This window comes from Vicugna pacos, chromosome 2 (assembly GCF_048564905.1).
Source record: "Vicugna pacos chromosome 2, VicPac4, whole genome shotgun sequence".
NCBI classification, from domain to species: domain Eukaryota; kingdom Metazoa; phylum Chordata; class Mammalia; order Artiodactyla; family Camelidae; genus Vicugna; species Vicugna pacos.
Genome location: NC_132988.1, coordinates 15,262,927 through 15,279,896, shown reverse-complemented (window position 1 = coordinate 15,279,896; position 16,970 = coordinate 15,262,927). Strand labels below are relative to the sequence as shown.

The following is a 16,970-nucleotide window of genomic DNA, read 5'->3' as shown; positions in this document are numbered from 1 at the left end:
TTCTCTGCCCTGCCTCTCAGGACTGCTTAGCAGAGCAACTGACAACTCAGTATGAGCTTGTTTTACATCAGTCACCACTTCACATCGTCTATGGTAGTTAATCATGTACGTGTATCATTTCCCCCAGCCTAAATCATAAACACACAAGAGGGAAGCTGTTTTATTTACTTTTGAATCTTCCTCATATTTATCACAGAGCATTGAACACAAGACACTCTATAAAGATTGTGGAGTGACTGAATATGTTCTTATTACCTTGAATTTTTGCCTCCATTATGGTTAAATTATATTTTATTAAATTAAAAATGTTAAATATTAAAGAACCATGTCATACTATATTACTGCCATATGACATTACAGTAATCTTTGAAGGAATCCGTAGAATAAACAAAAGTAATTTTAATATATAAAAGTTGAAAAAATGGCTTAAATGTTGTAGTAATGCTTCACATGTACATTCATAAAACAATAGTGCATAAATGCTTACTATGTGCTGAAGACTCTTCGTGTGGAAATAAGAAATATGTTCTCAAAAGCTTATAGAACTACCAAAGAAAGAGATAGTCCAAATATACATTTTCACATTTCTGAAGGTCTATAGTTTTAAATACAAAATTATTTTTAGACGGTTTTGAAAAATAAATTATAAAATGGTTTCATTCGTTTCTACCGTTTTTAGAAATGCTATATTTTATCTTGATGTGACAAATATTCTTTTCACTATAGTTAACACAGTAAAACAAAAATAAATGATATAAAGATAAACATATGAAGAGCAATGTAAAAACAGACAAAATTTTTGATTTTTAAATTAAAGAATATATCATATACATGGAAGTTTAAGATGGCAATTTTCAAGTCCCTAATCTCTTTTATTACTATTAAACAAGAAATGTATAGTAAAATGTGTAGAATATGTAGAAAAATTAGAAAATTCAGCCACAGCAAAATATTTGAAGTCCACTGGATTCACACAATGTAGAGATTAAAATTTATATATTATTACATTAATTTCATGCAACTATGTGAATATAGTAAATGTCATGCTATTCTGCAATATTTTTTCACTAAAGGTATATCTTCAGTATATCTCATCCAATGTTCACAGCAGCACTATTTATAATAGCCAAGACATGGAAGCAACCTGAATGTCCATTGACAGATGACTGGATAAAGATGTGGTATATATATATAGACAATGTAATACTACTCAGCCATAAAAAAGAACAAAATAATGCCATTTGCAGCAACATGGATGGACCTAGAGATTATCATTCTAAGTGAAGTAAGCCAGAAAGAAAAAGAAAATACCATATGATATCACCTGTATGTAGAATCTAAAAAAAAAATAACTAAAATGACACAAATGAACTTATATACAAAATAGAAACAGATTCACAGACATAGAAAACAAACTTAATATTACCATGGGGGAAGGGGAAGGTGGAGGGATAAATTGGGAGTTTGGGATTTGCAGATACTAACTACTATACTTAAAATAGATAAACAGCAAGGTCCTACTATATAGCACAAAGAACTATATTCAGTACCTTGTAATAGCCTATAATAAAAAAGAATATGAAAAGGAATATATATATATGTATGTATAACTGAATCATTATGCTGTACATCAGAAATTAGCACAACATTGTAAACCAACTATATTTCAATTAACAAATTTTTAAATCTTCATATTTCCCTATAAGTAAATACTTAATAAAATAATTGTAATGTTCATATTGAATTCCATATTATTAATGAATCATAATTTATTTAACCATTTCCCTATTATTGTGGATTTACATTGTTTAAACATTTGCAGTAATTACAATGCTGCAATTGCTATCATATATAAATCTATAAGTATTACTTCTTTAAGATGAATTATACACATTCCACTGAATTCTAAAAGAATAAACTAATCATAATTTAATATTCTCTTCATGAATCAAAATAAATTCATCTTTATTATACATTTATAATATGAAGTTCTAAGTGCTTGCTCTAGGTTCAGAATATTTGAGCTGAAATCCTGGCTGTACCACCTAATAGCTGGATGACCACACAAGTTATTTAGCCTTTCAAGGGCATAATATTTCTTCTAGTAAAATGTGTTCAATAATAGCATCTATCATACAGATTATGAAGATAAAATGAGAAAATCACATAAAATGTATAGCCCTTAGTCTTATGAGTTTGAAATTTATAAATATTAACTTTACATTAACTATGGCATTTTACCATCATAACAATCATGGCAGATACCAGGGGCTGCTATATAGTATTTATAAATCTATGTAAATATAATTTTTTTTAAATTAGAGATTTTTAATATATGTATATAATTAGAAATTAGAATAATTCATACATTAGAGAGTTTTATATAAAATATGGTATATTATATTTTCAAATATGTATATTATATATACATATATATAAATGTGTGTATAATATAATCATAATTTATATTAACAAAATATATATTGCCAAATGATTTTTTTTTAATCCTTGCCATCGTAGACTATGTTCACCAATAATCAGGCTTTACAAAATAAAAAGAGTCTCCCTAAAGATCTCAAATAGCCAAAGCAATCTTCAGAAAGAACCATAAAGCTGGGGGCATCATGCTTTCTGATTTCAAACTATATTACAAATATAGTCATCAAAATAGTATGATATTGACATAAAAACAGACACAAAAATCAATGGAACAGAAGAGAAAGCCCAGAAATAAGCCCACATGTATATGACCAGTTAACTTATAACAAAAGAGGCAAGAATATACAATGAAGAAAGGATAGACTCTTCAATAAATCGTGTTGGGAAAACTGGAAAGCCACATGCAAAAGAATGAAACTGGATCACTCTCTTACACCATACACACAAATTAACTCACAACAGATTAGAGACTTGAATGTAAGACCTAAAACCAAAACTCCTAGAAGACAACATAGGTGGTAAGTTACTTGATATGGATCTTAGTGATAATTTTTTGATTTGACACTAAAAGCAAAGTCTACAAGAGCTAAAGTAAACAGGTGGTACTATATCAAACTAAAAAGTTTCTGCACAGCAAAGAAAACCATCAATGAAAATAAAGACAAACTACTGAATAGGAAAGAGTATTTATAATTCTTATATCTTATAAGAGGTTAATATCCAAAAAATATAAAGAATGCATACAATTCAATAACAAGAAAAAAAAACTTCATTTAAAAATGAGCAGAAGATCTGAATATTTTTTATAAAGAAGACATACAGATGACCTACAGATACATGAACATGTGCTCAACGTCACTAATAAGAGAAATACAAATCAAAACCACAATGAAATATCACCTCACACCCATTAGAATGGCTACTATAGAAAAGATAAGAAATAACAAGTGTTAGTGAGGATGTGGAGAAAAGGGAAGCCTGTACACTCTTGGTGGAAATGTAAATTGGTGCAACCACTGTGGAAAACAGTATGAAGTTTCCTCAAAAAGTTAAAAGTAGAACTACCATATGATCCAGCAGTTCCACTTCTGGACTTCTGGGTAGTTATCTGAAGGAAACTAAAACACTAACTCAAAAATACATGTACCCCCATGCTCAATGCAGTGTTGTTATTTACAACAGTCAAGACATGAAAACAACCTAAGTGTCCATCAATGGACATATGGATAAAGAAAATGTGGAGCATATATACACAATGGAATATTATTCAGCCACAAAAAGAAGTAAATCTTACCACTTGCAACAACATGGATGGACCATGAAGTCCTTATGTTGAGTGAGTGACATAAATCAGAGGGGGAAAGACAAATACCATATAATTTCACTTATGTATGGAATCTAAAAACCAAACAACCAACGAAACAAACAAACAAACAAAAAATCAACTGAATTCATAGATACAGAGACTAGATTAATGGCTGTCAGAGGCAGGGGAGTGGGAAAATAGGAAACAGTGGTCAAAAGGTAAAAATTTCCAGTTATAAAATAAATGAGTCATGGAGATGTATAGCTTGATGATTATAGTTAATAATACTATAATGTATTTGAAAGTTACTAAGAGTAGATCTTAAAAGTTCTTGTCACAAGAAAAAAATTATAATTATGTATCATGACAGATGTTAACTAGACTTCTTGTGTTGATCATTTCACAATATATACAGATATCATTATATTGTACATCTGAAATTAACATGATGTTATATTCCAATTATAACACAATAAGAAAAAAAGAGTCCTGTGCTAAGTTCAGCAGGAGAATTTTTTTAAAATTTCTTAAAACAATGTTAGTTTCCACATCTGGACTCTCCCATGCTCTTCCTTTTGCCTATTCAACTTTCTTCTATTCCCTACTTAGTAATTCTAATCTGTTCTGTAAGAATAAACTCATAAGTCATCATATTTATAAAATCATCTCTAATACTGCCAAATACAGTCATTCTCCTTACCTAGGCTTACAGTTATGCTTAATTGTTTATATTAAGTCAACTACCATGTAATTTCTATTTTGTATCTTTCTGCACCTATTTATTGAGAATAACTTTCCCCCCGACACTCATAAGAAAAGCCTAACAGTTCTACAGCTATGTAACAAGTTAATATCAGAACTTGTTTTTATACCTCTTTAACCAATGAATTATAGTTCTATAGCCACACTGACAAGCAACCCCAGAACCAATATTAAACCTATTTTATCAGCTGGTGAAAATGCACCTCAGTAAATACACCTCTGAAAGCCAACCAATCAATTAGTGAGAAATCCTACTTTTGAAAGTTAACTAATGAACAAAAGTTCCACTCTAGTAACATGTTCTGAAGGCCAGTCAACTAGTAACTCATTTCTGAGGGGTCACACTCAATCCTACGTCATTTCACCCCCACTAGTAAAAACCACCAATCACTGACTTGTATGCTGTGTAACAAATTATCCCAAAACTAGAGGGATAAAACAACAAACATTTGTCTCACATAGTTTCTGAGGGTTAGAAATCTGCAGTGGATTTTCTGGGTGGGTCAGTTGCAGTCCAGCTGTCACTGGAGCTGGAGTTATCTTTGCAGGAGTATTATGGTGCTGGAGGCTCCACAACCATGTTGCATTACCCACATAGACCTCAGTTCCTTACTGCCCATAGGCATACGTCCTCAGCTCCTCAGTACACCAACCTTTCAACAGGGCTGCTGGAGTGCCTTTGTGACATGATCGCTAGCTTTCCTGAGTAGCTTATCTAAAGGAGAGCAAGGGAGAAGCCACAAAATCTTTTATGACCTAGCCTCAGAAATAACATACCATCACTTTTGCTGTATTCTGTTGGTAAGAAAGACCAACCCTGATGCAATGTGTGTACCTCCACACGGGCATGAATACCAAGAGGCACAGATCATTGGGGTCATCTTGGGAGTTGGCTACCACTCTTCTCAAAAACCCTTATTAGTATCAACAGTCTTTTTTACCTGGGGAGACTATTTAACCAACATGACTCTCCCTTACTTAGAAGGACGATGAACTCAGCTTTGAGTTTTTATTTCAGATATTGAGTGTTACTGTTATCCTTTGTCATTTAGAGGTGTTCTGTCAAGATTTTTTTTGAAGGTCCTCATTTGGTATCATTCTATTTGACTCATGGACTAATAAGAGTGCTCAGTAGGACTGACTAAGCCAAAATCTGACAGGGTTTTGGATCTGCTAGAATGTAAACGCTTCTAGGGCAGGGATTAAGTATAAGCTTTAGTTATTTCTCAATCTTTGTTGCCAAGCATACAGGAGACACTCAATTAATGCTTGTTAAATAAATAGATGAAGAAATAAAATAATGAAACAATAATCCTACAATTTTTATTTTACAAAGATAAGCAGTAATGTAGTGAGTGGTAGGTTGTTGTATTTGTGCAACTCACATTTCCTTTAAATACAGACCTGATGCCATACCTTAATGTCTTCTTCCTCAGTGCTTCCAACTTGCTTAGTGAAATGGGTTGAGGAAATGAGAACCACATCTCTGATTTTATCACTGACATCCAAGAAAAAAAAAAAAGGAATTCACAGAACACACTCATTCCATCAAACTCATTCCATCAAATAAGGAAGACCTAATTCATCATCCTAAAGAATTTTTAATAATTTGACCATAGTTAAAAAACGCTAGCCAGATATAATATAGCATTCCTGTCATCTTTATGTTGGATTATTCTTGTGAATGTACTAATGCTGAAATTTTAATCAACTGAACCATCTAAAATAAAATAACATTTTTTCCACCAGTAATTACATTTATCATGAAAACACATTCACATGATTTGCCCTTAACAATGAAAATCAAAGGAACATTAAAGAACATAAAAGAGGAGGCTGCAAGGTGTTTGTAGTTGGTAAAAGGGAGATCAACGGGTATATATCCAAACAATTTTTCAAGTACAGTTGAACTTAAAATATAATTTTCAGTGACTACATTATTCTCCTCAAGCAAGCAGATACTCTACAGGCAAAGCACAATATTGAACTAGCCATAGTACATTTAAACCTATCCAAATAATAACAGCCACTTCCTATGCTTGAGCAGATATAAGTGATATAAAATATATGGAGCTCCTTTCAAATCAGGATTTATTTGGGTTTTTTATTTTTGTAATAATTAATGTTATAGACCACCTCGAAGAATGGGCTCAACACTCAACTTAGTTTTAACAAGAGTAATAAATGTCCATATTTTAAATAAGTTAAGGAAAATCAGAACAAGTCACGGTAGGGACTTAAGAAGGCAAAATAAATTACACATATATCATATAGCTACAAGAAAATATGCTCCCAAAAAGGAGATAAAAATGATGGATAGAAATCCAAGTAAATGCTGAGATGTGTATTTAAGAAGTCTAAAAAAGCACAAAAGATATAAGCAGAACATGTAGTAGCTAGGATTATATTCACAATAAATCAGACTTATTGGATTATTATATCTTAGTCTGAGTTCCACTACTTTTAAACAAATGAGAAAATGTGGAAAATGTTTATAGAGAGAAGTGCCAAAAGACATTAAGGATTAGACAGAGGGCTTCTGAGGAATTATATTTTAAAAGGAATATTTTTAGCAGAAAGAAAGAGTCTTAATCATCTATGCAGAGCTTTTATTTTGTGAAGAGTGAAATAGTTACAACTGCAACAAAGAGTGTGTAAGAAGAGAAACTCTTACGTTGCAAAGTAGAAAATTCTGACAGAGGAGATCATAAAAATCAGACTTGACTGTCAAGGACAATTGAGTAATTTCCATAGTCTTTAAAGATGGCATAGATTCTCATTTGGCTAATGTAATCAGGCCTTGCCCGTAGGCAGTGGTATAAACTGAAGGGCATAAAAAAGATAGCTTGTACTCATAATAGGTAACAAAACAGTGATTAGACCAGGAAATCTGCTTCCAGTATTAATTACATAACTTACTTAACCACATATTATAAAGGTAAGTAAAATTTACTATATGAAGGGCTCAAAATGATGTATGACAAAGAAGTAGCAGAACTAGAGGTCTTTGCTCATTACTCGGAATCTGAACTAATTAGAAACCTTACTGTAATACAATAATATGATTTCAGTTAAGAATGGACCAATGGTTTGAGAAAGTAATTTAATCATTCATTTGTATTTCCCTTGAAAGATAAAGGCTAACCTACCCCTTTTAAGGTATTCTCATTAGAATTCCAAGAGTTCATTAATATAATCTACAGCTTCCAGGCTGGAAATCCACCAAACTCACAAAAGTACATGAAGGAGAGGAAAAAGTCCAGCCTATCCGTGGCAGGCCAGAGGGGCAGGGGCACTTAGGGATAGACAGCTCATAGGGAAAGACAACCAAAGACATGTTAAAAGACCAGCCTTCCAGTCAAAACAGGGAGGAGAGCTGCTGCCACGAAGAACCTGTATCTTCAGAGAGACAGAGTTTAAAACTCAGAGATGCTAATCAGTTACTCAATATTGTCATCTTTTCTTCTGTGGAGTGAATAAAAGAATGGCTTGTTCATGTAAAAAAAAAAAAAAAAAAGACTAGCCTTCCAAAATAAGTTTCCTGAAAATAAGTTTGACAAGACATGTGCTTCTAGATAAAAAAAAATTAAATAGAATAAAGGATTTTTAAAATTCATATTCTAAGATTATAAAATTATAATTCAGAAGAAATGCTTTGTTCATATTCAAGCCCAGAAATTCTGGGATATAAAATATGGATATACTAAATATTTTTAGAGTGTGTATGGTCTTAATATTACAATTTGTTAGCAACCCATGCCATTTGTAGAACATTCAGTAACTCTATTAACTACTTTTCAGCTCTTACTGATGATCTGTCTCTAAATCTACAGAGTGAAATCAATAAACAGGAGTGTCTACATTGTGGAGTATTAATGTTGGACACATAATAAATTTCCAGAGCTATCTTCCTTAAAATGTTTATACCTAAGGAGTTACTGAGTTTCAGAAAGCACTTCTGTAATAGACTAATCTTTTTCAAGGCAAATGCTGAAAACTCTTGTCAATCAATTTAATAACAACTGTAATTTAAAAAGATTCAAGGCCCAGTCACTTACTAAAAAGGGAAAAGAAAGCATAAAACTTCAGGAGATGAGCCCTCAACTTATAACATAAGGCCACTTGTGTATTTCCTTTCGATTTGTTTTATTTGAACCAAATGTTTACAAATGGGCTCTAAACAATGAACACAAATCTTTTAAAATGTAATAGGTCACATTCTGTTAATTTTCAGGGGGAAATTGCAAAGAGTAAATAAATTGCAATCAGGGTCCTGATTCACCTTATAGAACCTAAAACCTTCAGCTTTCTTTTTCATAATTTTCTTTCTCTTTCTTTCCCTCTTCTTCCTCTAGGCTACCTATCAGAACTGAGCAATTAAATATACCTTTACATGTGCAAGTGAAATGAGATTGCATTAAATTTGTGACTCTCTATAGATAAGTTCTAATATGCTAGTTTTAAAATGTAAAGATAAAAGTCATCTTTCAAAAATATTAGCAAATTAAATTTTAATATCTTGGTTCTATAAATTAATGTTTTCAACTACTTCTATAGCTTTACTGAAGCACAAATGAAAAACTACACATATTTAAAATGTGTAATTTGACGAATTTTGACATATGTTTGCATCTGTGGAACCATCATGAATCACCACAATCGAGTTAATAAACATTTCCATCACCCCCCAAAATTTTGTAACCCATCACATCTCACTTCTATTTCTCACCGCCAGCCCAGGTAACCACAGATCTGCTCCTGTCATAGGCCTAGTTTGTTTGCGACTTCTAGACTTCTATATAGATAGAATCATACTCTTGTACTCTTTTGTTGTCTGACCTCTTTCAGCGTAATTCTTTTGAGATTTAGCCATACTGTTTGTTACATGCATCGTATGTATTCAATAGTCTGTTCTTTTATATTGATGAATAGTATTCTGCATGGATATATCACAGTTTGTTTATCTTTCCATCTGTATATGGGCAATTGAGTTGTTTCTACTTTGAGTCTTTTACAAAAAAGGGTCTATGAATATTTATGTACAAGTATTTGTATAGACATATACTTTCTTTTCTCTTGGGCAAATAGCTAGGAGTGGTATGGCTGGGTTGTATAGCAAGTGTACATTTAACTTTCTAAGAAAGCGTCAAACTATTTTGCACAGTGTTTTTACCCTTTTACTTTTGTATCAGCAGAATATTAGTGTTCTAGTTTCAGCACTTGGAGTGCTTAGTCTTTTTAATTTTGGCCCCTATGGTAGGTGTGTAGTAGTATCCCACTGTGTTTAGTTTACATTTCCCTAATGCCACAAATGGTGCACATCATTTTTGGGTTTGTTGGTCATTCTTAAATTCTTCTCTCTTTTTCTGTTTTATTTATTTTTAAAATGTATTTTAGTAAAATTCATTCTTTTTGGTATACAGTTAGTTTTAGTAAATGTTAGGGTCATGTAACCACACTATGATCAAAATACAGAACAGTTTCATCGCCTTAAGAACTCCCTCACAGGACCTCTTTGTAGTCAAACCCTCCCAGCAGCAGTAAACCCTGGCAATCACAAGACTGATTCTCTCCTATTAGTTTTGTTTTCCAACATGTCATTTAAATGGAATCAATATACAGCCTTTGAGTTTGGCTTCTTACACTTAACATGATGCATCTGAAATTCATCCATGTTATTGCAGCAATAGTTCTTTCTTTTTTATTGCTGAATAGTACTTCATTGTACAGATGTTAACAGATTTTGATTATTCATTCACCAGTTGACAAACATTTGTGTTGTTCCAGCTTTTGGCATTTATGATTAAAGCTGCTATATACATTCATATACAGGTTCTGTGTAAGCAAACACTTTCATTTCTTTTGGGTAATTTTCAAGGGGTAGGATGGCTGGGTTTCATTGGTAGAGTATATTAACTATAAGAAAAAAATCAACATTTTTAAGTATTTGTTGTGCAATTTTGCATTTCCCATCAATATATGAGTGTTCCAGTTACTTTACATTCTTGCTAGACTTGAATTATCAGATTTTTAAATTTTACTTTAGTCATTCTAATAGATGAGTAGTGGTAGGACTCGATGGGTTTTATTTGTATTTGCCTAAGGACTAGTAAATTGGTCATTATTTCATGTGTTTCTTTGTCATCTATATATTTTCTTTGTCTTATTTGGTTTTTTTTACCAAAATACAAAGTTAATTAATAGAGAGATAATACTATTAAAGATTAGTACTATTTCAACAAATAGTGCTAACACATTTGGATATCAATATGTTAACAAAGAAAGAACTTCAACCTATACTTTGAGCTATGTACAAAATATAACTCAAAATAAATCATTCACTGAAATGTAAAACCTAAAACTGTAAAATTTCTAGAAGAAAATCTTCAGACCAGAGGTCTAACCAATGTTTCTTGGATATAACAGTGAAAGCATGAATCATAAAAGAATACAGTGGTAGATACAAAATTTAAAAACTCCTGCTTTTCAGAAGATATCATTAAAAGAAAGAAAGGACAGCCACAGACTGGGAGAAAATATTTGCAAAGCATACATATGTTAAGAATTTATATTCAGAATATCTAAAGGACTTTCAACACTTAATAACAACAAAAAACAATATAAAAGTGGCCAAAACTTTGAAGAGACACCTCACCAAGGAAGATAAACAAACGACAAATACATGACAAGATGCTATATATCATTATCTACTAGATAAATGCAAATTAAAGCCACAATGGCACACCAATACATAGCTATCAGAACAGCTGAAGTTAGAAAAATTGATTACACCAAGTACTGATATAGTTATGGAACAAAAGCAACGCTTATATTTCTGTTGATGGTGGATATGCAATGGTATCACTTTGGAAAACAGTTTAGTCAAGAGAAATGCAAACACGTGTCTATGCACAGTCTTGCACATGATGTTCACAGCAGCTTTCCTTATAGTATCACTTTTTTAAAAAACAACCCAAATGTCCATTATTAGGTGAACAGACAAACACAGTGTGTCTTCACTATTCTAGTGGAGACACCAAAGTGAAAAACAGCCACATTTTAAATTACAAGCATAATACTTAAGAACTAAAGGTAATACTCTATAGGGCCAATGTAATACTCCACATCATCCTCGTGATGGATAAGTGTACTTAATAAAGCACAAGGTCATTTCTTCTTTATTATAAAAGAAAATAATACGGTTTAGTATCTTACCTATATACTTATATCCTTCTTCCCCGTTTACTATGGGTCTCAGCCAAGTTGACCTAAGCCAATTATTATTACGCACATGGGCACCTTGAGGAGGGTAGAGTGTAAATAACATTTCAATTGCATTGGATTTCTTGGTGATTTCAGAGTATTTTTCACGGTCTTCTGTAAAAAAAAAAGAATTATTTAAAAAAATTTTAGACATTGTTGAAAAATTTCTAAATGTGTTTCTTTAAGGGATGCAAATTGAATCCTAATGATTATGTTGATAACATAGTTTTCTTTAGCCAAAGATACTTCACCCAAAATAATTCCTAGCAAAAATTAAGACTTAAGGGCTTTAGTAGTAGAATCGTCAAACTATCAGTTTAAAGCAGTGTTGTTAATAGCTTTAGAGAAAAGTAAGATAACCAATTAACAGCATTCACATTATACACACTATAACATAACCATATTTTATAACATGACCATGTATTTCTTTAATTGCCATTAAACAATGAAATCAGAGTAATTTGACAAAAATGTTAAGTAAATGTAGAGTTCCATAAACAGGAACTACTGAAATAATCAATATTCTTAGGCTTTGGTCTTTAAGAAAATATAATAACGCAAACATAAATATTTATATAGCACCTACTATATGCAAGGAATTGTTCCAATTGGTCTAAACCATTAACATATTTAACTTTCATAACACATCTATAAGGCAGACACTGTTATTACTTCCATTTTATATGAGGAATTTAAGGTCCAAAGAAATTAAATAACTTGCTTAAATCTTGCAATCTGTAAATGATTCAATTAAAATTTGGATTGTGTGAGGAAATTCTTATTTGCAAACAAATGCTTGTCAAGAGAACATGACCTGTGTTAACTAGTAGATAAGAAAGCTGGAATTAAAAAATAATTTGAATTGTAGAGTAAAAAATCTTTGGTAATGGCTCTTGGGCCTCCAGTTTGTGTTTTCAGTTTTTGGTTGACAAGCCAATGTCTTAAAATTTAGTAAGGCAGTCTCTTGAGCAGTTCATTCAAAGTGACTTTACCTAGAAATATTTCAAAGAAAAGAGAGATACTGATGTAAATCTTTATTTAGAATCCCATTATATTGTCTTTCTTTCTCTTCCTATTACCTACCTTCCTTTCTTTTCTCCCCTTTATTTTATTAAATATCGTGTTTTGTGGTGCAGTGAGTATAAGGCAGTTTGACATAATGATTAAATGATTAAGAAAGTAGGTTTGTTGGTGGATAGTCAGCCAGGTATCAATCTAGCAATCAGAGTTTCTTTCTTTGAAACTGCAAAGAAAAAAATAAAGTAGGAAAAGCTAGCAACAGCAGCAGCCTATTTGGTGTGAAATTTCACTTAAGCTTTCTCTCTTACTCAAGATTTACATCTTTCTAATTCCTTTAGCTTAAACAAGATGTTTAGTAACATTACTTAATAGGGCTATACTTGTTTTTACAAAGCATTTTATTTCCCATAAAGGCAAATGTTTCCATTTTGGGCACAATAAAATGTCTACACTAAAATCTAAGCAGTGGTGAATACAGAACTGGCACTTTCTCTTACTGGCTTATCCTGACTGAAGACTAAGTAGAAATAAGTGAAGTCTGTGTAATACTGAACTTGCCAGGATAACGTGATACAGTGATAGCTGTAGTATCAGACACACACTGAAGGTTTCTAGCTCACAGTCTTGCTAATGCCACCATTTGCCATCAGGAAATACAAATGGAGCCTTGCAGCTTAAATCAACAAGGCATAATGATTTTTGAATTACTGTACCTTCCTTTGTAATATCAAAGTTGATTACAAATAAGCATTTTTTATTTTAGAAAACATACAGTCTGTAAAACATGTCCTCTTCTTTTTGCTTTATTATGCATGTCATCCCAAGATAAAAACAGGAATTTAATTTTCACTGCTGATATTGATAACTTGTTATTTATGGAGCACCTTTCTTTTAATATACTGCTAAGTCAATATTGCTACATTGGATTTAGATGTAATAATGTTGTTCTCAGAATGCGAACGTGTAAGAGCTCTTCCTTATCCCTTCTTATCAAGCCATATATGTAGTAAAACTCTGAGGAGCTCAGATTCTTGTGTCCAGGTCTGGTGTGTAGCAAAAGCCCACACAATATTTCCATGACTCTCTATTGCTCCCAGGTCACCAAGCAGTCACTTATCTTCATTAGAGGCAGCAGCAGCAGTGGCTGAGCGCAGAGGCTCTCAACTGCTTGGTCAACAACCTGGAGCTGCCAATTATGAGCTGTGTGACCCGAAGCAAGTTAGCTAACATCTCTCAGGCTTAGTATCTTAGTAAAAATGTTCACATGACAGTGTTGTAATGAAGACTATACATGAGTTGACATAAAGTCTTTAGAAGAACACCTGGTCTGTGGTCAGCATTACTTAAGTGCTATTGTTGTTACTATCGTGCTCTCCATTTAACAGATGATGGAACAGCCTCTATTCTATTTAGACAATGACGGCAGCTTCCTGCTCCTCCCCCATCTTGCTTGTGCTCTGGATGGGTGAGTGGGAAAATGGTCAGTCATCCTGAAGTCACTGCCATTTCCGGTCACTCCAACACTATTTTGGATGTTCTTGTTGGATACTGATCAGGAATTTTTGGTTAGTCAGTACTCGTGGGCTACTAATCAATGCAAGGGTGGTCTTCCTTGTTCTCAGTATCAGCAATAATAATAAGCAAGATATTTTGTTGAATCTAAGACATTACAGCTGTTGATGACTCCATTAGTTTACATACTACTAAGAAATATAAATTGGCTGGAAATTTAACTATGGCATACCATTGATTATAATATGTAGCTCAATTTTAGGGACATTAAAATATGAAAATACACATCTTACAGTTAGCAAAATCAAGATATACATTGACTAATTGACAACTCTACTTGACTAGCAAATGGGCATCTTGATGTCTGTCCTGTGCCAGGTTCTGTCTCGGTAAACAGCCCCTACCTAATGACACAACCTAGAAAACAAGACCTCCTTGACACTCACCTCACCACCCACTGCCACCCTCCTAGAAAAACTATCATCTAGTTTTATGCAAACACTTTAGCCTCCTAAATAGTTTTCTTGGCCCTTTTGATCTTGTCCCTAAACTGCAGCCAGAATATTTTTAAAGTATTTGTAATACATTTTCTTACTTAATGGTTTCCTATTACATATACTTTCTCATCAATGGTTTCCTGATGCTCTTAAAATAATATTGGGTCCTTACTATGTCCTAAAATATTCTGAACATTCGGGCCCTGCCTCCTCCTCCATCTTTTCTCTGGCAACATTGGCTTTCTTTTAGTTTCATAAATACAGCTTGCATCTTCCAATTTCAGAACCTTTGCATAAGATGCTCTGTCTACCTGGCACATTCTCCTCCCACACCCTTTCCTCCATTGCCTCATTAACATCTACATCACCTGCATGTCTCTTCTCAAAGTCTCCTCTGACTCCCACCGAACTAGCTCAAGCCTTCACATTAAATCATCTGAGTTATTGTTTGCTGTACTTTTCCTCCATTACACTTACTGAAGTTTGTAATTATATTATTTCTATTATTACTTAAGATCTGTCTCCCTCAGAAGATTACCAGTTGCAACAGTAACTAGTCTCAGGCACAGGGCAGGCAAAGTCCATTCAATGTTTGCTAACCATAGAATCTCCTAGTACCTAGCCCTGTGCCTGACAGAAAGGGTCAAAAAAAGACTTTTTAATTAACAAATACAATAATAATTAGTAGTATTCATTGGGAGCTTAGTATATAGCAGGCAGGGTGCTAAGCAGGTTACATACATTCATTAATTTAATCCTAAAACAACATGTTTGCCTTGCTGACAATCCTTTGAGTTCAATATTATCATACTCATATCATAGCTCAAGAGACTGAGGCATATAGAGGTTACAGAGCATGTCCATGGCCTCAGAGCCAGTAAGATCCTGGTGAAGCCAGGATCTAATCTTAATTCTAACTTCAAAGCCTGTCCTTTGGACCAGGATGCCACATTATTTTAAACACACAGCTCCTGGTATCATGGGACTGTTAGCACCTTAGTTGGTTGCTAGTCATCGGGTAGCCTCTCCCTTTGAAGTCTTCTTCCAATCTTTCTAAATCCTTCAGCTGTCCCTGCATAGTCTGCTAGTCGGCACTGTGGTTTCTCTCACTATAGCGGTAGCTCATAGCTCTTTCCACACGGTTTTCGGACGTTAAGCTTCTCCGCAAGAACTTGTTTTACAGAGGCTACTGATGAGCCCTCAGGTCAAAACCACTGTTCATCAACTGGTCATAACTCTCTTTGTTTGCTAAGGATGGAAGGCATAATAAAAACCCAGTGGGACTTCCTTGGACACCTCTAGTTTCCCCTTGCCTCTCAGAAAAGTGAGGCTCATTATGCTTAATACTCAGAATAGATAGTGAGTGCTCAGAGAACCCAAAGATGCCCTTGCCTTCATCTCCAACACAGGGTGCTGCATTATTGAGAACTCATTGCTTCCCTCCTGCAGAGCCTGAATTTGAACATTTAAGGCAGTGGTCCCCAAACTTGTACTTCAAGAATCACAGTGATTTAAAAAGTATGTTATAAATGGAATCATACTAATGACTTATTTTTGTTTGGCAAATATTATGGTTCCATGGTTTTCTTAATATTATTTCATGATTTTAAAAGTATTATGTGTTCATGATAGAAAATTCTGGAAACACAAAAATGTATAAAGAATATATATTACTCAATATTTGCCAACTATAATCCCATATGCATGATTTTTATTCTCCCACAATCCCCAAAGAACTATAACAGAGCATAGGTAGCTAATAGGATACTTGGTGGCAGATCACTCTTAGAGCAAATAAAATATAAAATCTTTACTATTAAAAATAATACACTGATCAGCTACCTAAAAAAATAAAAATAATTTATTAAAAATTTAGAATTAGAAAACAGATAAAAAAATTACCAGCTTTACATTATAAGTAGGGATGATAAAAAGAAAGACTACTATCACAATTGTTCCTTTCTAAAATTATTATTAAAGGATATTTTAACACTAAAAATATGTGAGCAGCACAATCTCAGTTGTGTACACAGTACACAAAGGAAATGTACTTTACATTGAGAGAGAAGAACCTTGAGTTCCCAGGATTTTTGAAAGTGTCAATTTCTTGCTAACGGCCCGTCTGCAATACAAATCCCAGTACAGACTCAACACTTAAAAAGGGCTCATAT

General features: G+C 33.1%; 1 protein-coding gene across 19 annotated transcripts in view; it reads right to left on the bottom strand.

The window, feature by feature from the left end:
- IQCM (IQ motif containing M) overlaps positions 1-16,970 on the bottom strand; it is a 480,596-nt gene that overhangs the window by 101,687 nt on the left and 361,939 nt on the right. For 18 of the 19 annotated variants that reach the window (XR_012079786.1, XR_012079787.1, XM_072975871.1 and 15 more), the window contains one exon: positions 11,723-11,884. Coding sequence is in view for 17 of the 19 variants with exons in the window: in XM_072975871.1 (XP_072831972.1) it covers positions 11,723-11,884 (162 nt within the window). In the remaining 2 variants the exon portion in view is untranslated. Of the gene's footprint in view, positions 1-10,271; positions 10,424-11,722; positions 11,885-16,970 lie in introns of those variants that run through there. The other variant, XM_072975898.1, reaches the window with a different exon arrangement.